General features: G+C 40.2%; 2 protein-coding genes across 3 annotated transcripts; one reads left to right on the plus strand and one right to left on the minus strand.

Annotated features, from left to right (window-relative positions):
• Positions 1-7,631: 7,631 nt before the first annotated feature.
• On the minus strand, positions 7,632-10,199 carry cks1b (CDC28 protein kinase regulatory subunit 1B). The gene is made up of 4 exons (XM_029514469.1): positions 10,083-10,199; positions 9,786-9,853; positions 9,497-9,624; positions 7,632-8,428 (listed from the first exon to the last, which is right to left on the minus strand). The coding sequence occupies exons 2-4, from the start codon at positions 9,842-9,844 to the stop codon at positions 8,379-8,381; spliced, it is 237 nt and encodes a 78-aa protein (XP_029370329.1). The 5' UTR covers positions 9,845-9,853; positions 10,083-10,199; the 3' UTR covers positions 7,632-8,378.
• Positions 10,200-11,765: 1,566 nt separating this feature from the next.
• pbxip1a (pre-B-cell leukemia homeobox interacting protein 1a) lies at positions 11,766-21,149 on the plus strand. 2 transcript variants are annotated; one of them, XM_029514909.1, is made up of 11 exons: positions 11,766-11,910; positions 12,693-12,827; positions 13,520-13,604; positions 13,737-13,804; positions 14,230-14,848; positions 16,288-16,521; positions 16,923-16,946; positions 17,387-17,430; positions 17,622-17,717; positions 17,834-18,014; positions 18,147-21,149. In XM_029514909.1, exons 2-11 carry the CDS (start codon positions 12,756-12,758, stop codon positions 19,196-19,198), a joined length of 2,475 nt encoding a protein of 824 aa, XP_029370769.1. In that variant the 5' UTR covers positions 11,766-11,910; positions 12,693-12,755; the 3' UTR covers positions 19,199-21,149. The 2 variants fall into 2 exon arrangements, with proteins under 2 accessions (XP_029370769.1, XP_029370770.1); XM_029514910.1 differs by lacking the exon at positions 16,923-16,946.
• Positions 21,150-21,806: the final 657 nt, after the last annotated feature.

Consider the following 21,806-nt stretch of genomic DNA (forward strand, 5'->3'; position numbering starts at 1 on the left):
AAGATTTCACATTAAGATTGGCCCGATTTCAACCACAAAGTGTGTGCCTTTGTGCCAGAGCAGCTGTTGTTTGACATGCAGTTTGAGGCAGGGTCCCGATTCATTGTCTAAATGATCAACAAACTGGCTGTCGGACACCAAGATGGATTTCTGGCAGGTCAGAAATTTTGGTTGGCCGTCTTGCAGCTTGAATAACTCCATAGCCTGATTTCTCATGTGGTTTCTGCCAAAAGATCCATCATAAACTGTTGCGAGTTTGCTTTAAAATCATTATAGTTGTACTTGACATGCTGTAGTTTTGTCTGAGATTTTATACAATACTGTCTGCATTCTCTGATTATTCACGCAAACAAAAAGCAATTATGGAGTTCTCTCTTGAGGAGGATGCAATGGAAAGCTAATTTGCAAAAACTTTACTGAAGCTGTCACTTCAGTGTCAGCACCACAACTCCAACAGAACATGGCAGAATGTGTTCTGGGCAGAAAGACTGACAAAAACATACACAATGTGTTTCCCCATTCTGGTCTCTACTCACATACAATCAGTGGAACCAATCATTTTGTTGGTTTTGCATTTTTCTGCATGAAACATATGGCAGGGGGAGCATAAAAATACAACTGATGGGCCGAAGCCTTGTTGAAACAAATCAGGCAAAGCAGCAGCAGAACATACAGGAGCTTACAGAAACAAAGTGTTGGTGACACCTTACCTTAGAGCCGATCTGACGTCCTCTGTCCTACCTTCAGTTATCTGCAAGCATCCACCATCCACCGATCAAAAGGAGCATTTCTTAGACAATAATCTAATAATCAAAGTTGTGAATATTATAAGTCTATTACATATTCAGACAGTTAGGCATCTTCTTCTTCATTTTTCTTCGAAATTAAAAAAGTTGCTTTGCTTTGGAATATGTTGATGTTCTTTGGTTTACCGACCTGACTGGCTAGCTACATTTTGATGGTTATTCTAGCTCCCTGAATAAGCGCTGCTCTGGACGTCTCTCCCTCCGGCCTGACTTTAATTAACACCGCGGATGTTTCGTTAAAAAGCGATGCGCCCTTTAAATTGGCGCACATTGACTAATTGCTCGCCTCGCGCGCAGAACCAGGAAGGCTTCCGGTTTTTTTTTCCGGGTCACGGGCGTCGTGACATCGTGACGTCACTCCCGTATGTCCCTCCCTTCGGGGGACAGGTGAGGAGGAGATCAGGTAGACTGAGACACTTTAATTCATGCGGATGAATGAAATGAAAGAGAAGGAAAGAGAGAAGAGGCTTTGTAGGTTTTTGTACTACTGGATTACTGTAGAATAGAAAGCTGAGCTCAGATTAATGCAGATCTTTGTTTATCCTGAGCGAAATAACAAAGATGGCCTGAGTCATGCATGACCGTATTCAGGTGCAGTGGCTAAGATGTATTTTTCCTCTGTTGGTCTCAGAGGAGTAGTCTCCACTCAGTTCTCAGGTGTGATAAAGACTTCAATTTCCCTTTTTTTTTTTAAATTGCTTTGGAAAATGTTAATTTTTGGTCTCAGTAAGTCAACAATAAGGTGTAAAATTACAGCATCAAGGAAAGTGTTGCAAAACGAATAACTGTGCCAGTGACTTTACTCGGAGGTCTCTGTTTTTGTGATTACCCCTTTCTCTGTATTTTATGATGCTGCCACGGTTCAACAACATTAATATGCTGTTATATATGGCTCCTTTGAAGTCTAATTTATGTCCTCATTTAGTCTTGCAGAACTAATTATGTGCAAAATTGGAACTATTAAACACTAGACTGATTCTATGATTATTTAACTGTATCTGAGGAACCCGCTATGACAAAAATATGTGACTCTTAGAACAAAAATCCTGAATTATATTTTAGCTGAAAAGTCTTTAATCAGGAAGCTTTAATCAGGCACTATATGGCTAGTGGATTTATCTTGTGCTCAGCTGTGTTATACCATATTAGCCTGAGTATTTTGTGATTGCATTTAAAATGTCTCTTATGCTATTTGACATTTGGACAAGTTTTGATGTAAGTACTGCAGGCATATACTTAAAATGAGTCATTTTCAATACCTGATCATTATAACAGATCAGACAGCTAGATTAACTAGGTAATGTAAAACTGGAGCCAACAAGCTGCCACAGAATGACATTCACTTTTTTTTTTTTTTTAAATTTTGCAAGAAAAAACCACCATGTGAGAAGCTAGCAGTGGAGATTTCTCAGATATTGAGTCAAAACGTGAATCAAGTTTTTCCCCCATCTGTTTTAGTCCTCTGTAATGTGCTCAGCTGTGTACTTTTGCCTTTGAACAGATCCCACCAGGAGTTCTAATTTAATATATGACACTCATTTTTAGCCGAATTGCCCTTTTGGTCCCAAGGTCTTGTGTCATGTGTCTTGAGGGGTGGGCAGATTATTTCATATTTCCATTCTCTCTGACAGTGTCGGTCTGAGGCAAATCGGCAAATCACATTAACTGAATTATACATTTTGTGAAATGTATTATTCAAAGATTAATCTATCACAGACAGTTTGTTGTTTCACAGAATATTAACCTTAGAATGAATTGGGTTTTTTTTTTTTTTCTGTGTATGCTTTAAAAGATTACTCCTATAAATTATTTTGTGCTGTTCTAAAATTCATTTCTAGGACATGATTTTCTGGACAGTTTAATGGAGCAATTTTGAGCTCTTTGTTCCATCAGCTGTCTTTCAAACAGCAGCTCTCTCTTCTCTGGCACTCTGTATCAAACTTGGCTTCCTTTTAGGAGGCACCCTGCTGTGCCAGCGACACCAGACATAAATACCCCCTCTCTCGCCAGAGCACTTTCCATGTCTACGTCTGACCTTATTTCTCCCGCCTCTTTTTCCTGGTGTCTTTCTCTTTGACACTCCCTTTGTGTATTTCTCTTCTATTCACATCTCTCCTCGATACCTTCTTCTGTAAAGACTTAACTTTGTCTCTCCCCATTTTTTTTTTTCTGTGTAAAATTTCTCTCCCATTTCGATCCTCTGGCCCTACACTGAGCACATCTTCACACCTCGTTATCCTCCATCACAATTTCCTCTCGCCGCTTTTCATTTCAGTTTAAATTATTCATTGATACCTGGCTAAACTTAATAAAACTGGAGAGGTATTTTGGAAGGTTTCTTTATTGAATGGAGTTAAAATATCAATTCTCAATATCAGGAACAGTGATTCAAAATCCAACCATGATTCCTGGACGTGGTCATCTTGTCTTGCTTTATAAATGTCCATAATGTATGTTAATGAAGTTCTTGGTCTAATCACCGCATAGACAATAAAATGTGTGTGAAATGCCTTCTAAATATTTTTAATTGCTTTTGTGAATGAACACTTGCAAAACTTTGTGCATAAAGTCAATACATTGTTTATTTTCACATTTCTTTCATCGGTCACAATTAAAATCAGCTTCCAGGGCAGAAAAAACTTTTTAAATAAGTATATTCATTCAAACCAATGAAACAATAGTGAACAACCGTGCCTTTCAAATTACCTATCACCTATCTCTCTGACCATTTCGAGCCAAAATATACCCACCAACTATTATGTTTAGCTTTTAGATATTTCTCGAGCAGAAATGTCAACCATTCCCCGGTTGCGGCTTCTTAAAATTAAGAATATAATGTTTTTCCTTGTCTTACTTGGTGAGACAAAAGCAAATCTGAATATATCACCTTGAACTTGGGAAATTATCATAATCATTATAATGATACTAATTGGTAGTTGCAGCCTCTCAGTGCTCGGCTCCCTAGATTTTTCAGTTGTTGTTAGACATCCCCTTAACACCATTAAAGCCCCCCTTTAAAAATGAATGGAGCAATATTATTAACAACTGAGGAATGCTAAATGGTTCATTAAAAAATTAAAAGGTAATTGGCCTGATAAACTAATCCACCATCTTGCTGCACCCAGCTATTCTGTAAATAAGGCTCCCGATTTAGGTCATCATTTACCTTTAAGCTTCCGACAGAAACCAATTTTCAGCATGATTCGTAGATACCTCTGCAGGGCGCTCAGGTTTTTTCTTTTTCCAACCTTAAGGCGTCAAACATCTTATTCTGCCCTCCGCACATCTCTGGATCTCAGCAGGAGGCTCAGATTGCTGACCATCACAGCCTAGTTATTACCTGGGCAACATTTTCCCCAAATTGTCAGAAATTCACAAAACATTTTCCTTCCTCCATTACCCATGACTTCCAAAGTTGTGTCATTACAACCTGCAGAGTGTGACTGTCACCACGAGCTCTGTTTCAGACACAACACTGACAGCTGCCACCTCCAGAAGCTCTCCAATGATACAGCCATTCTCAGGGGAACAATCTGGAGTACAGGGAGGCCATCACCAACTTTGTCGACGAGTGTGAACGGAACCACTTGCACATTAACGCCAATAAGACGAAGGAGGTGGTGATCGACTTCAGCAGGAAGCTGCTCCACACCGTGCCAGTGAAAATCTGGGTTCTGGACTTCAAGATTGTCGAGGAGTACAAATACCTGGATGCCGACCTCAACACCGACGCACTGCACAAAAAGAGCCAGAGTTGTCTCCACGTACTGAGAAGACCGAGGTCCTTTGGAGTTCGCAGGCCTCTGCGGTGGCCTCTGCCATGTTTTATACAGTGGAAGCTCAGACAGGGACAGAAAGAGGCTCAACAAGCTGGTCAAAGGAGTAGGATCTGTCCTGGACTGCTCTCTGGACTCCACTGAGGAGGGTGAGAGGAGAATGTTGGCCAAACCAAATCCTTCGTGGACAACCCCTCCCACCCCACTGTGACCAACACCGTGGGAGAACGAAACAGGTGCAGGAAGGAGCTTTACGGCAGGTCGTTCATTCCAGCAGCTATCAGACTGTATAACAATAAAATCTGCACTCTGGACTAATCACATTTACATTACATTGTTTTTTGCACTACTTGAAAGTTTTTGTCATTTTATCATTATCACTGCCACTTTATATATATACATACATATATATTTATAGATATATTTTCTAGTACTTGTACTCCTTTCTATTTTATTTTTTTTTTATACCTGTGGTTGCTGCCATAACGACAAATTTCCAATACGTGGGATAAATAAAGGACTATCTTATCTTATCTCATCTTTGCAGAGCACTAGTCTGTATGCATCTGGGACAAACAAGCCAACACAATTAAAGAAAAATCTGATGTAGACAAGTAGAAGGTGCAGATTTAGTCTAAATACATCCCTGAGTCAGAGACATTTTCGTTTGCATTTTGTGTTTAGTACTGCATACATGAAAAAAGCCAACAGAATTAATGTAAACCCCTGCTTTGTTTTTTTTTTTTTTTTTTGGAGGGGGGTAGCTGTGTTGTACTGCCCTCCACAGCCCAACATGTGAAACTAAGAAAAGCCGTGGCGTCACAGCAGAAACGTTGTTAGGGACTAACCCTGCATTTCATATCCCTCTGTAACAGAATATGGAATTTCATTTTGGAAGTTGATCGTATTTGATTATCACAGATTATCACGTATAGAAGAATTTGTTCTGAGGATAATAAAATGTCAAACAGGAAATTTTCTTTGACTTTACAAGGAAAAAACTAAAATAGACATTAATGCATTAGTTCATTAGTTGACTATTTGTGGTTGTTATAACTTTGTCTGACTATGTTCATGAAGGTTTAGTCATATATACAACATCAGAACATTATGTGGGTTTTTTTTTTTTTTTAGAATTTTCTGTCATTTTATCCCCATTGATTCAGAAAAATCGGCATCAAAAATGTACAAATAGCATAAACAAAATGACAGCAATACTAAACCTTAACCTCCTGGCTTTATTGCACGTATATCATATTAATATCATTTGATGTAATTTTGTACACTTCACTTCATAGATGATTCGCAGGAATTAAATAAATAGGTAACACAGTAAACATTGTTTTATCATTTGTCTCTAAAGAACAAAGCTTAATTAGAAGCTGAATCCTCCGAAGCCAACTAAACACACCCTCTGAATTATTCAGCCTTTTAAGTTTTGTCATCACCTTTTTGTAAAACCTCTGTGCAGCAATAATCCCATATTTGTTTACACCATGTATAAGAGCTAAATGAGTAACAGATGCTGTCTTCCTCTCCCTTTATGCATGTGCACATTGTAACGACTTGCAAATTCAGCAAAACATTTTGTCCATTATACTTACTGGGACATTTACCAGTAGATGAGACCCAAACTATACATGACACAGGAGAAATTGAAAACGGATTACAGGCGACAAATAAGTGAAACACAAGTCTGTTCTGGCAGGCGGCAGATGCCATATCACTGGGCCTCTGGATGAACACCAACTGTGCACCACAATATCGCACATTCACTAAGTGAACTCCCTGGCATGCACACCTCCATAGCAGCAGGGATGGACATGTCGCACTACAACAGGTTAAGGTGATGTGGCGCAACACCTGACAATCAAACACACTGCATGTTTGCAACACAGCTGTGGCTCACACTTATTCCCTTGAACACACGTTGAGTTAAATAAGCTTCTAGTTGTTTCAGAGGTCAAACAAAAAAGTGGTAAGTCAGTGTCAGATTTTTTTTTTTTTTTTAATCTACACAACATGGAAATAATTTGCATAATTTTCTGGGCAGCAGCTTTAGTGATTGGTCGAAAGAAAAAATATGGAAGAAACAACAGCAAAGTTTGTTCTAGCAAGTATAAAACAGTGCTGCACCATCATTAATTTCAGTTATCTTATTGAAAATATATTTGCAGTGAAAATGGCGAATCCCATGACTTTTGTATGAAATGTTATGTAATATGCTAATGACTTATTTCAGCTGGTATTTGTAATGATCAGATGGTTACTTTGCCTGCTCTATGTGCATCAGTACATGAAGTTCATGAGTGAGCAGAAATCTAAGATCCAGTTGCTTTTGGGCATCATCCCTTACAGCTCCTATTTTACAGGCAGAAGTGAAGGCATATTCATGCTGCTGTCTGATGGATTCCTGTCTCCACCAACCATTAATCAAGAGTATAAAACTAAGAGCTTGAAGTAAATGTTGCTAATTTTCCAGTGCTGAATGTTAAAATTAGCATTTTTTTCATTTTGATGCAGCTGCAAGATGTTGCTCTATCAATTTCGAACACAACAGCGCTGAATATCAGGGTTATCACTAATTCTTACAAATTCTCAGGAACGCATGCATCACAGCTCGTCTCATATTGATTTAATTCAGAGAGAAAAGCTCAATATCAATAGACATAACTACACAAATATCAGACACAACTGTTTAAAGATCACCTTTGGTTCACGCAAACTGTTATCCTCATAAGAGCTCAGTATGGCACTAAAGTGAGACAGGATATAAACAATGATGGGAAACAGGAAGGGGGAGGGGGGAGGGAAAAAAAAAAAAAAAAAAAAAAAACACCAGTGCCTCAATGAAATCATATAAAACCGCATCAAAATTAACTGAAACGGCACCATTTAAATGTTCTAGATTAATCTATGAGAGCATTTTGGGGAAAATCACTGGTATGTGCAGCATCTCCCAATCCTGCCTTTCATTTGTAAAGTGGCTCTGTGTAATGGTACAGTAGTTGTATGCACCAAATACTGTCAAAACACAAGTCCACACTAATAAGATTTAAAAAGTATACATTTATTTCACAAAGGGCAACACATTCATAAATACTGAGCAGCTCATTGGTACAATCAGACCTCAATGATATTTGTTTTAAAGTACAGCTCAAGCTAATTTATACTCTTGTTGAAGTGATCAAAACTAGATAGGTGACTATTCCGATAGTTCAGATGCGGCTTTTCATGCACATGACAGATTGTTAAATGTCAATTTACAGTGTCATTTAAACTGAGCAGCAACATGTAACTTAAAACCGCAGTTTCAGAGTTAAACTTACTTTAGATCCAAATACTCTATATCTGGCTGCTGTTGTGACCTGAGCTCGACTCAGTGTGCACTGTTAGAATGAATCTAATATTTGAACAACTTTCACTCCCCATATCTTATTACAATTTTTCTAAAACACTGGAATATCCAAGCAAATTCAGCAAGTCTGACAGAAAGATTAAGCCAAGAGACAGTGTGATCTGATCAAATGTTTTTGGGAGATGGTGTGTTGCCTTCAACAAGTGCGCAAGTCTTTTCCTCAAGAGAAGAGGCATGATTTTGGTCCTCCAACGCATAATCCATTCCACAACCACTGTTCATAAGTGTGATAGTCAGTCCTTCTCCAGGTCCAAGACAAATTACAAGTCAGCTACCACAGAAGAGTCTTGTAATCTGACAGCATGATCTCTATTTTGATGCGTTGATCTGTGGCACAAATATGGGACTGATCTTCCAAGGACCCAGAAGCATGCTCACTTAGGACTTTGGGGTGGGCAGAGGGCGCCGGAACAGCAAGATATGTGGCTCTGTAAGAGAAAAGGAAGGCATTATGCAAGCAGAATTACTGGTTGTTGCTGCTTTGTGGGGGCAACTTTGACTTGTGAAGCTCCTATTACAACATGTTGAATGAAAGCTCCAGGTGTGCACCTGTTGTCCATATGCTTTTGGTCAACAAATATATTGAAATTATGCCACTTTTACATGCACGACCTCTTCAAAAAGTGCAACTGTACCCCTTTTAGTGGCCAACACCTACTGGGGTCGTGACAAGACTTGCCTTTTCATTTTCATAAACCAAAAGGGGAGAAAAGCAACTACAACCTTCAATCAGCCAAATGACAAAAATGCAAACTACCGACATAGGCTAAAAAAAAAACAAAAAAAAACAAAAAAACTAAAACAACAACTAATAAGTCAATTAATTGCTTAATGGAATAAAAAAAAAAAAAAAAAAGATTTGAGGCAACCCGCTCACCTCATTTCCTGACAAAAATTGAATAATGAAAATAATGATTAAAAAATAACCCTAACCTTCTATTGTGTGGTGTGCTTAGTTTCAGCAACTAATCAGATTTGTGGCATTGCACTCAAAACATCTTAGAAAAAAATTTGATAGCATAGCTACGTGATATTGGCAATATAAAGTAGTAATAACCTTCAGCACTGTCATCCAGATTAGAAATTCTTATTTCATACCAGATTATAACACAAAAGTGCCTGCTCATTTGTGATTCTACTTTGTTTCCTATTTAAATAAAATATGAGACTAAATACTGCTACAGATTACAAGATGGACTCATTACATCTGCATTCATTGTCTCATTTGTACCTTAGCACAAAGCAATTAACTATTTAAAAAAAAAAAAAAAAAAAAAAAAAAAAAAACTTGTTTACAAATGATATGTACTAGCAATAATATCACACATACACTTTTAGTTTTCCATTTATGAAAGTTCATCATAAGATCAGGGAAAGTTGCGTTCTCACACAGGCCTCCTTTGAGTCCCAGCAACAGAATGGGGCAAAAGAAACTGCATCAGCTGATGAATCCATGAGCCCACATCCTTTAACATCATGAAAAAAAAAAAAGATACCTGGCTGGTGGATCATGTAATGAACCCATCCTTGGCTCTGTTGGACTCCCAGGTTCCTCCACTCGGTCTCTGACATCAAATGGGTCTTGGGAACACGCTTTGCGATGTCTTTCGGCAGCATTACATGTCTATAACAAGAGTGAGACGGCAGCTATTATTGTGTACAGTCCGACATAGTTGACAACAGCTTCAGCACAGTGTTATTATCGTGATATAAAACGTGAAAGAATAACGCTGACACACTGACAAACTCTGCGTGTCTGCTGTACAAACACAAACCATCACCCACCTGTATTCGTATTTGTCATCGTCATATTTGTCAGAATAGTAGATCTGTTTGTGAGACATGGCGGAAATCTGGCAGAGAGGGGATGTATTCTTAAAACATTAGTCAGCATTCAAAAATCCAGCATAAAGCAGATCATCTAAACATGATAGCAACTTTTAGTACCAAGGGCTAAGAGAGTGTAGCTAAGCTAACGCTGTAGTTAGCCGAGAAAAGACTTTTCTTCAGTTAGTTCGATGTGAACGTCAAACTACTCACTTATGGCGCTATCAGGAAGACTTATTCTAGTTTCGGTGTTACCTTATTGAATTCCGAGGTATCCTAATGTCTTAAAAAGTAAATTATCCCAGTTTTCGTGTCGGACAGCGACGGGATATCTTTCCTCTCTTTGTTTCCCTCTCGAATGTTTGCGAGCCCGCTCACCGCCGTTCAAATACACCTCGCCTCACCCCATTGGCCAATCGAGGTGAGGGGCTCGCTTCCCATTGGTCAGTTCTTTCCGTCGCAGATAATAGTCGTCATCGCCAGCTCCTCTCATAATTGGTCGGCCTGGCAGGAAAAACATTCCTCCTCGCTGTCGACACTGCAGCTAAGCTGCTGCAATGCAAACGTGTAATTTTGTTACACAGCCACTGACCCAAATGTTTATGTTTATGTTGAGTCTTGACGAACCTGTAACCGTTTTAATGTAGAGAGAGAGAGAGATGTGACATAATGTTTCAAGAGCAGCTCTAATGGGACATCAGAGGTGACCTCAAATGGAAACTGACAATTTAAACTGAAAAAGCTTCATTTTTCAAATCCATCTCCAAAGTGTCTGAGCTGTCTCTTGAAATGAGTGGCCCTGCAGCTGATAGTGGGTATTTGAGCTGAAAGAAAATGTGAGAGCTGCATGATCTATTGCAGGCTGGATGAATAAAGTCACACAGAAACTACTGTCAGTGCCAAAATATTATAACTGAGCCACCTGCTATTGTTACTAGATAAAGTCAGACAAAGAAAAGACTCCTCTCTGGTATTAACTCATTATTGAACCTCTTAATTTTTCTTCCATACTCATACAAGAGTTCTATCTGGTTAATTTCCAGATTATTACTGTAAATATCAAAAACAGGGTCATTTTACAGATTATCAGGCATTGTCATCATTTCTTGGTTCATAAATGCCACTGCAAGTCAGGATTAACACCTCAGATAAAAAAAAGTGTTGTGAGAAGCTAATGTTATACACTTATTGAGAACACAGAAACCAACTAAAATGATTAAAAAGAGTGGCTGAGGAATTAACTGGTGTTGGAAACAAATCTTGACAGGTACCAGTATTTCAAATGTGAACAATTACTTGTTTTCTGTGACAGTGCACCTTACATTTGGGGGATTGTGATCATTGTCCTTGAAGAAACAATCCAATGTTTTTGAATGAAAACAAATTTGAGATTTGCCGGATTTAAGCAGTTGTTGGTTGCAGCCTGATGATATTCTTAAAAAAAAAAAAAAGTCAATCTAAATGATGGGGCTTTGCCTTCAAAATCTCTTGTAGTTAGATAAAATTATACAATCTTGGATAAAGGAACTAGAATAATGTGCTGATAAACTGATAAACTGATAACAGAGGGGGAAATGAGTCGGATGATGAAATATATGTTCACATGGGGGCAATAAGAGGGGCTGTCCGCTGCGGTAAGTCCCGCAGTTCAAATATAACTCTGCAGACGTGTCAGTGTGCTGCTGGTCCCGGCAGCCTGTCCCTTCACTATATATATAAGCGCACGGCTGAGCTTCATGCGTGAAGTTGTATTATTAAAGTCCAGTCACCTGCCACTTTCACCTGCGAGCGTCAATCAGCTCGGCTGTGCGTCGCTTTCCCGACACGACACTCCTGTCTGATTGGTGCAGCCCGGCTTTAGGGGCGGGCACGTCAGAGGCCTCGCTGAAATCCCATTGGACGAGAGGCGCCTTGGTCGACGTGACGCAGCTCGGAATTCCCAAAGTTCCCAAGTTCAGAGGAGGAGAAGAGCGTTGATCTGACTTTTACAAAAAAAAAAACAAAACAAAACAAAACGTTTTTTTCTTTTTCCAAAGGTGGGGGAAAAACACACAACCGGCGACTGAGGTGTAAAGCAAGTGGGGTAAATAAAACGTTTCTTTGTGTTTAACTTGTGCGAGCAGCCGGCCAGCGGCGGGGCCTGAGTGAGAACGCGGAAGAGTGCGAGTGGGAATATTCAGCCTGCCATCCTTTGTTTACCATCATGACTGATCCTTGAATTTGGTTACTACAACAAACACGACCCCCCCACCCCCCCACTCCTATTTTTTTTTTTTTTGGTCTATTTTATGTGAAAAAAAAAACAGAGCTTTAGCGGAGACAATGTTGTCGACGAGTGAGTATCAACAATCGTCTGCTCGTTTCTGGATCAATGAGCTGCTCGTTGTCTGTGCTTTGACCATGTTAGGTGATTTTTAACTGCAGCACGGATTGAGAGGATGGACGGGTTTGAATGGAAACCCGCAGCGGTCATTAATGTCCCGTCTCTTCTGTCTGGAGCCTTTGTTTTTGCCTGCGCAGCGGTATATTATTATGGATGCCACCGTACTGTTACATAACTTGTATCAGCGACAATCTGGGCTTTATTCCGTGTGTGCGGTGAAATAGGTCCTAAACTGTGACGCTTTTGTGCCCCCTTAGGCTGGCGTTTATCTAATAAGGATCTCATTACTGCCATAGGTTGTCATTTGTGTGTACTTTCATGCATAAGAGTGTACACAAGTCTAATTTCTATACTAAAATAATAATTAGGATAGAGTCACACTATCACGCCACGAAAATGTTCCCACAAGATAAAATTCCCACAGCGGATGCGGAGTGTGCTCCAGGCATGTTCAATGACGACCCGTTGTTTCTGTTTTAAAGTCTGCAGATTATCGTTGAGCTGAATCTGCACAGGGCTGTGCCAAAGCGAGCCTGAAGAGGGCGATGTCTGACAACAGCAACAGCACAGGCAGCAGTGCGTCCTCCACCAACAGCTGGACCCTCCTCTCCCCAGAGGTAAGGCTGAAGGACGAGCTCAGGAAACTCCCCTGGAGATCTGGGCACGGTTATTATCCTGTCTCATGTCAGACATGAAGCGTCTAAACTTGCAACCCTGAGCCTCCCATACTGATAAAATCACGGTAAATGTTTGCCAAATTATGACCCGCCGGTCAGATATTGTCCAGTTTGACTGTGTAAGACAGTGAATTGTCCATTCTTCTTCTATATCTGTTGTCCTTTCTTTTGTTAGTTTTGTTTCATTTTGTTAGTTCTCTGTGTCGACCCCATGTGCAAACAGTTGTGTGTGACTTTGTGTGTGAAGGCTGACAACTGGGGAACTAACGATAACTAATGCAGCCTTTCATGATGGTTTATACATAAACACACACACAATTATATATTATATGTAATATTTCACACTAATGGGTCTAAAGTGAATTTGTAGCTATTACAGCTATTAATGTCAACAAGTATTTTAGAAATATTTAATTCTGTATTTTTAATGCTAAAACACTGTCATTTACAATAAAACTCCGTGATTTACTTAGAATGACCAACAAAAAACGTCCCTCACCCCAGAGACGATGCATGAGTGTATTGGGTGTGCTGTGAATGTCAAGGTCAGCATTATCAACAACAGCACTGCAGGTTAGTTCATGTGATCGCTTGTTCAAAGCCAGATCTTACGGGATCTTCTTAATCCACAGGAAGCTGCTGTTGAGAATGTGGGGCCTGTGGATGATGGCACTGAAAGCCTCGGGGACGTCCCCAGTCTGTCTGAGGAAGTAGCAGGTACTGAGAGTCAAGAGGGCTGTAGACCTTAGAAGGAACTGTGACATGGTTCAATTCAGACTGCAAGCATAACTACTAAAAACCACAGTTGTTTCAAATCTTACTGTTGATCTGGTGTTTGTGATATTTCAGGAGCTGCTGTGGAGCTTAAACCAAGTGACATTCCAGTAGAAACTGTCCTGTCTGAGGAGGGCCATCAGGTCAGCACATAGACAATATCGTTGTTTTTATCTTGACAATATGTAAATACTTATTGTACAATATATTACAGATGAAGTGAAGTTTCAACAGCTGGGGACTTAACAGATTTATAAAATAATTGTAAAAAAAAAAACAAAAATCAATAAGTAACAGAAACTGGATTGCTACACTCAAAGTAGCCTGATAAATGTTTTGATCAATATAAATTAGACAGTCAAGGCTTGTTCCCCTGAAATTGATAAAAGACGCTCAGGGAAGCAGAGGAAGTCATTAAATGAAAGCGATGCACTTGACAAAACGCACTGATAAACAAAATCATGCAACTAAAAACTCATCAACCAACATCTTGATCACAATGAAAGTCACAAAAAGCATTCACAGGCAGTTTTGTTTTTTTTTTCACCCCCCCATCTCTAATTTCTAGGTGTGTCAAGAAACCTCTCCAGAGTCCAGTGAGGGTCCCATACCTTCTAGTCCAACCGGGATGAGTCCCCCTCCACACAGCCTTCTTGACCCTGCAGACATCGACCTGGAGAGTCAGCCTCCAGTTATACATGACATTGATACCAGTTCACCTAGTGACAATGATAACCTCGGAGCCATACCGTTTGTCACCAACATGGATTTGGGGGTTCCACTCGATATTCCTGCTGCTGAACTTCCCGCTTCTGAGCATGAGGAGTTTTGCTCTGCTCCTTCCATGACTGATATCCCCGTCTCTAGCGAGTCAGTACTTGACAAGCTTGCTGAAAGCGCGCCAGTTCCTGCAAGCCCTGCTGGGGAGAGCTCTGTCTTCACAGCTGAAGTTGAGGTTAACGTCCCCACAGAGACCATTATAGCCACTGATCTTCCCTCCCATGTTGACACTGATATTAGCTTAGTTCCAGAAAGTACAGAGTTGCCAAGCTCACTCACAGAGAGTCTGGAGACGGAAGACCCAACGGATGAAAGGCCTGCTCCAGAGACTGTTGGTTCTGTAGGAGCAGAGGAGGAGGCAGAAGAGCTGTCGGAGACACTGACCCAAGATGAAAGAGAAGAAGAAGGTATGTGATAGATGATGCATGTGAGATCTGTCAGAACATAGCACTGAAGTGATCTTTTTTCAATTTAAAGGTAGTCAGTTCGCATTTTCTAAATCAGTGCTTCCTAAATTAGGCATTGGAAAATTAGATTTTAAAGCGCTTCAGACCTTCAATAATGAAATGTCACCAGAAATTTAAATATTACTGTTCATCTACGACAAAAATTGCAAGTAGGCTTCACTTTGTTTTCAGACTGAAAGGCCAAAATGAATGGAAGCCACTCATAGAATAGATAGACTGTATACAATCACATTGGATCTACATGTAGCAAGGCAATATAGCACAGGCACATACAGATATAACATATATATTGCATATCTTTGAATTAAATACTTTATAAAGCATTCTGCTGTCATAGTTACATAAAACTCTCTAGTACTGAAAGTGTTCTACAGAAGAACAGAGTCCTTTCTGAAGTGAAGTCATGACTAGAATAGTCAGCTATGGGGCTCCCTGGCTCCTCCTATACTCCCATTCTTCTCTTCGCTTTGTGTTCAGTTTTTCCATGCTGGAATAATATGCGGCACTGTGTCTGCTGTGTGGTAAGCATAAATACATGGTAATGTAGAATTATGCCTCATGTAAGTGCAATATCAACTGAAATGTAATGAGGTTTTTACACACAGCCTCAATATCAAGCCGTGAAGCAAGACTCATGTTAAGGCACTGAACATTACTCTGGCATTACAAGTAGAGTTATAACAACAAATAAAGCTATAATAAATCATATTAACATAAACCAGTGAACACGGGGCTCTTTTGGGCTCCTCGGAGGTCTGTGGCCCTGCAACAGTTAACGGTTTTTCTCATTTGGTAGAGCGGCTTTAGGGGAAGTAATTGGTTTATGGGCCTTTATAATTAGCACTAGTCAACAGAGGTGGATAATTAGAGACCTCTTGCAGAAGAATTGGTTAACATGTTCCTTATCTGTGTCAGGCTAGCAGCTAGAAAGAGATTTATCAGCATGACAGGGACGCGTACACCCCAGTGAGAAAATGAGAAACCCCCATGCATGAAATTACTGTTGTTGTAATTTAGCGAGAAAATGTCATCCACTTCCACAAGCATCAGTGGCTTCTTGTCAGCCTTTTTTTTTTTTTTTTTTTTTTTTTTTTTAAAGACTATTTACACACTGTTGAGTTTTGCAGTTCACTTGCACTTTCAGTATTTCCTGTGAGGCAGTCTGCCAGTAGATAATTCAGATTTTGGAAAGTTGTGATCCTTGTGTAGTTAAAAATGTCAAGATGATTTGTTGAAGTGACTCGCGGCCACATGTGGTTTAGGTTTAGAAGCAATATCATCATCTCTCACAAAGACACATTATAACATTTGACAACTCTGCTCTCTTGCCAGCTTCTTTCCATGTTGAAAATTTGTTTTTCCTCTTCTATCTTTCTTAGAGCCATCGACTAGTTTTGATTTGGAAGACACAAGCAGCTTTGATGATGGACTGAGACGGAGGAATTTGCCCCCTTTCGATGGACCAAGGCCAAGAACATCAGACGAGGAAGATGAGGAGGAGGAGGTCGAGTTCAAACTGGCGGATAAGAAGGAGGAAAAGCCATGGTTTTCCTTGAATAAATGCATTGTGGGAGCTCTGATTCTGCTCTTTCTAGGTTCCCTTTTCCTCTCAGGTGAGTTCCAATCATGTCTAATATAAGTCTGCCTGCTAGCTTCTGTTTCATGATCAGATACAATAAGAGGCACGACTTTTGCTCACAGTTTACAGTAAGATTGAAGCCATTTTAATTCCTTTTATTATTTAATGTTTGAAGATGCTTGGAGGTCAGAAATAACTGAAAGTGCTTGTGCTTACTGGGCTCTTAGAAATGACCTGAAACGACGTACCTGTATACACCCGTTCCACCAGATGCTTGGCAGTTTCAGGGCTGACTGCAAACACTGTCAGAAAATGACATCATTACACATTTGCTTATGTGACAATGCCAGTATTAACAAATTGGAGAGACACATTTTCAGGAGTGGTTCAGTGTCTGTCTTTCTTCTTGTTGACTAAGCTGAACTGTGTCAACAGGTCTCCTCTCTGACCTGGATTATGGTAGGTCCTGCATTAAATATAAAACAGCAGCGTAAGCTTCAGCACTGGCTGCCTAACACTCAGTAGCTTGTCCAACCACTTATCTGGCCTGACACTTCATGCAATGGCAGCAGAAAATGGCAAATAACATGCACTTGGAATTGAACAATAACTGTCTTTATCACTATTTGGAAGGACTCACTGGATGTTAAAGGCGTTTAAGTGGAGAGGAAAATGATCTGTTGTAGGAAATTGCTAAGTTTCAAATATACTTTTGAATGTAATTTTAAATAATCAGCATCAATAAATGGTTTCTGTATAGTGTACAAGTAGTGGCGTGGGCCAATGAAACGCACTTCAGAACAAAAGCATCCTCTGTTGATGTAAGACCGGGCAGCTGCATGTCAGTAAGAGTGTCTGTGTCTGAGTGTGTGTGAAAGAAGTGTTTTCTTATTTGACAGGTGACTTTGATGGCGCTGAAGTGAGTGATGGAGAAGAAAGCCAGGTCTGTTTCCACAGTCTCGCACATCACTTACTCAATCTCATTGTGATATCTTGGCCTGTATGTGTCTACACTAAACTGTTTAAAGAAAGCTTGAGTTTTATGACTTTAACTGCAAAGTCTGAAAGAATAAGAAAAGACAGGATTATTCCGACATATTTGTGTTATTTATTTGCCAATGATTTTCAATCCAGGACTGGCTTAGCAGTGATCCACAGGATATGAAAGAGTTATTGGATAAACTGACACAGGAAAACCAACAAATCGCTCTGCTCGAGGCTCAATTACAGGTCAGTATACACTCATATTAATGCTAATGATGTTGTATACATCGTCATGATGTTTCAATAAATACTTTTAAAGTTATGTAAGACCTGGATTTAATTAATCATCCTTCATCTTTCAGACTCAGAAAGAAGAACTTGACTCAGCACTAAAGGTAGTAGCAGCGAGTGGGGATGAGAAACGTAAAACAGATCTGGAAAATGAAAATAAAAAGCTGAAGGAGGAGCTAACATCTCTGCCAGAACTGAAGAAAGAGCTGGAGAGTCTGAGGGCCAGGGTGACCGAACTCAACCAACTCACAGGTATTCAGTTTGAGGCTTAATAGTCTTTGTTTTAATCATAATACAAAATAATAAGCTGCCGTAGAATAAAAATAAGTAGATTTTCTAATATTTTCACTTTTCTGATCATTTGGCTTTATCTTGCTTCCGTAGTTGACCAAAATATCCCCTCAGCTGCTCCCACTTCAGCCCCCCAGTCTGTTGACAAAGATGGCCAGAGTAACCAGAAAGCAGCTGGACCTGAGAGGAACAAAGACACGTTTGAGGGGGGCAGAATGAAGAAAGAACTCAGGAGACAGAAGGATCTGTTGGAGGAGAGCAGAAAGAGACTGGAGGGGATGAAAAAAAGTGGAGGTGACAGGAAAAATGTCAGAGATAGTTTGGAGGAGATCCAGAAAAAGCTTTCTGAACAAGTTGAGAGGTGGGAGAAGAAGAAGCCACAGGAGTCCAAATGGAAAGGGAACAAAGGCAAAAACAAAGATTTGGACCACCAGAAGAAAGAAGAAAAGAAAGAGTGGAGAGGAGAGAAGGAGAGGAAGCACAGCAAGGAGGGAGGGTGGAAGGACAAAGAAGAGAAGAAGGAGAAGGAATGGAAATCTCAGAAGCAAAACTCTCACAAAGAGGCTTGGAGGAAACACCAGGACGAATGGGAGAGGAAGAAGGATGAACGTAGGACGGACAGAGAGGAGAGAAGGAAGGAAAAACCGTGGCACAGCCAGCCAGATAAACACTCTCACCACCACAAACATCATCATCATCAGGACCAACATCGCAATCAACAGCCCCGTCAGCCTCATCAGTACAACCACAACGCTTTCTGGAGAGACCAAGAGCAGAAACTACAACGCAACGTCCGCCCCCAGCTGGGCTGCAGCTCCGTGGACGAGTGCGCCAGCAAGGAGGGGCTCTACGCGGTGGAGCTGTCCGAGTTCGAGGAGCTGCTGGAAGGCTACCTGAGCAAGCTGGAAGGATCCTCAACGGAGAACAAGGACAAGATCCGAAAGCTGGCTGCAGGATTCTTTGAGGACGGAGTGTTTATCCACGACAGGGTCCTCTTCAGCGACTTTGCCGAGGACATAGCAGACATTCTGGAGGACATGGTGGACGTTTTAGAGGGAAACGGGCAGAAGGACGACGACTCGCTGGAGGAGGAGATGGAGGAGTTTGAACGAGAAGCCCTCTGGAAGTTTGCTGCCACAGCTTAAAGAGAGACACTTAAGGGAAGGGAATTAAATCCAACCCCAAGATCAACAGAAGCGGTGATTTTATTGGACATTTCTTGGCTACCTTGTCCTCTTCAGAGCTCTAATTGTAGTAGCTTCTGGCACAGAGTGGTTGTGCCTCTCATAAATGTGGCCCTCTGAGTTTTTGATTATAAGCTAGACTTGTACTTGTCATTTTTGACGTAGTTGTTGTCACCTACCTCTGTCAGGTCATGCTTCTTAATGCAAAGTCCCCTCGTGGTGTGTTGTATGGATCTTCCTCTGCTATATAGCGTTTTCTCAGTACCTAGTGCATGTTGCAGCTCATAATGTAAATTCCAGCTGACGATATTCAGATCACACACACAAAAACAACAACAACAACAACAACAACAGAGTTTTAAGGAGATGCTATTTGCAACTACTTCTGCTGAGCACCACTGCAACTCACTGCTTTTTATACAAATAGTATTATAAAGTCATTTACAGAAAGATGTTAAATTGACTGTGAAAAACTTCTCTGTCATTTTGACTCCCTCTCTTTGAAAGCAACCCGTTTCTACTCCAAACAGGTTAAAACAAATTTTCGCAGATACTATTTGCCTCGAGTGTGGTGCGACTGTGTGATCCCATTGGATGAGATAAGAAAAAGATCAGGTCAGGCCAGTTTTGTGTCAGCAGCTCTTTGCTAGATTTAAGCAAACACACACACACACACACAGTGCTGTTTCACAGCCCTGAAGCGTTTGCTTTTTAAATTTGAAGGACTTTTACAGCTTAGCGTCCCAACTGTCAGTCGACAGCAGATGTGTGGGACAATCAGGAACCAGTTTATGAAACAGTCACCAAATACACACATACACACACTCAGCAATAGCTGGATTGATAACTGCTGAACACCTTTAACACATTTCTCAAGCTTTTATACAATTTTCTTTTCTTTAGACCACCAGTCAGAATCCTACGCTCCTCTAATGGAATGTAGCCATGGGGACCTTCAATGCGTGATGTTCACATATACTGGGTATCCAAGAGCATGCAGAGTAAATCATGTAGACTTTAGTCATCCCCAAAGCATTTCTTCATTTGTTTAAATGAGAGTGGAAGCCAAACCAGTATTTTAATTTAATTTTTTCATTTGCTTCATATTTTGTTTGCAGGTTGACGTAAATTAGCGTTGACTTAGCGTTAGCTGCTTGGTTAAAAGAAGAGAGAAAGCTTAGGAAGAGGTAACATTTCATTTGGTTTTCTAAGCCTAATATGAATGGTACTAAACAGTCTTTATGACGTATTGCAGCATTTCTTTGTAGTTGGAAGATAATATTGTTTTCAGTTTCAGATCTAAGTGATCATGAAAGTTTAGGTGGACGTGACGTTAAACTTGACAGATTGTGATTGTTCTCATTTTTCAGTAACTGAAAGAAGCTTTGAAGTGTTAAATGTTTATTTATTCTGTCTCTACACTGCAGTTCATTTCCTTATGTTTGGCTAGAAGAACCTCAGACTCTTTCACATTTGATGTAGAAATGGCTTTTTCAGTTACCTTGGGTTTTCAGAAGTTTAGTCTGCCAGCTGCTGCATATGTGCCTTTATTATTACAAATACGTTAGACTGAAGAGAGCTTTGATTTTAATTTGCTTCTGCAAGGTTAAAAGATTTACACTACTGGTGAGTTTACTATCCATTGGGAGTGAATGTCAGTTTCTACACAGGAATTACATTTCAGATCAAAAAGGATCTAAAGAAAGCCAGAACAGATGGATCCTTGAGTGAAATACATTTAAGAAAGTAGCTGAGACATGTTCCCATCTTTGTGGGTCAGTAGGGATCTGTGCTACCTGATCATGTGGCTCAGTCATGGATGTAATTGATCCCTAACAGATGTATTGATAGAGTTGCATCATTACTTTCCTCTTTTAGGAAGCCAGTGATTGATTTCAATAAAATGTTCACCATTAAATTTGTTAATAGTCTCATCATTTAAACAAGCAAAAAGAAATTTGACTTGTGTTGTCATGCTGAAAAAGTCACCCAGCCGAGTGGGACTTGTGGCTTCTGACATACTCTCTTGTGGGAAGTTGTTGGAATGAGAGGCATCTATTATCACAGCTATGATGCCAAACTGAAATATTTACATCCAGATGAAATAGTCACAACTTGGCCTCACATATGTGTAGCAGCCGGTGTGGGAGTTGCCCATTGACCTGATATGCTGCTGAGCGAGAATGTAAGCAATGATTGAGATGAAGCCATTCGCTGTGAAACGCCAGAGAGTGCCTGTCATTCTTTGAATTCTACAAACAAGTCACCATGCAAACATTTCAGTACATTTTTCCTGTCCTCCTTGTTGTTGTCACTTCACAACCTAGCTTTTTTTTTTTTTTTTTTTTAAAGGGAGCTGAACCGCATTAAAGTGCGGATGAATCAAGAGCTGCAAAATATCACACAGACAGTGTGAAAAGGGACAAAAGCTTAAAAAAAGAAAATGTTAACACAAGGAAAGAAAAACTGTCTGCAGGTAAACCTTACATATTTGCCTGTGTAAAGACATTTCACTTGAGTAGCACATTATTGGACTTTTGTTTTGTATAAACGTATTCTTGCTGAGGCC

Source organism: Echeneis naucrates, chromosome 11, assembly GCF_900963305.1.
Source record: "Echeneis naucrates chromosome 11, fEcheNa1.1, whole genome shotgun sequence".
In the NCBI taxonomy this organism is placed as follows: Eukaryota; Metazoa; Chordata; class Actinopteri; order Carangiformes; family Echeneidae; genus Echeneis; species Echeneis naucrates.

What these genes read in the sequence shown, in the direction of transcription:
- cks1b (XM_029514469.1), bottom strand. Translation starts at nt 9,844, where the DNA reads ATGTCTCACAAACAGATCTACTATTCTGACAAATATGACGATGACAAA. An exon ending in GATGACAAATACGAATACAG is followed by an intron (nt 9,625 to 9,785) that starts GTGGGTGATGGT and finishes CTCTTGTTATAG; the next exon opens with ACATGTAATGCTGCCGAAAG. An exon ending in TTACATGATCCACCAGCCAG is followed by an intron (nt 8,429 to 9,496) that starts GTATCTTTTTTT and finishes TTTCTCTTACAG; the next exon opens with AGCCACATATCTTGCTGTTC.
- pbxip1a (XM_029514909.1), top strand. Translation starts at nt 12,756, where the DNA reads ATGTCTGACAACAGCAACAGCACAGGCAGCAGTGCGTCCTCCACCAAC. An exon ending in TGTCTGAGGAGGGCCATCAG is followed by an intron (nt 13,805 to 14,229) that starts GTCAGCACATAG and finishes TCTAATTTCTAG; the next exon opens with GTGTGTCAAGAAACCTCTCC. An exon ending in CCTCTCTGACCTGGATTATG is followed by an intron (nt 16,947 to 17,386) that starts GTAGGTCCTGCA and finishes CTTATTTGACAG; the next exon opens with GTGACTTTGATGGCGCTGAA.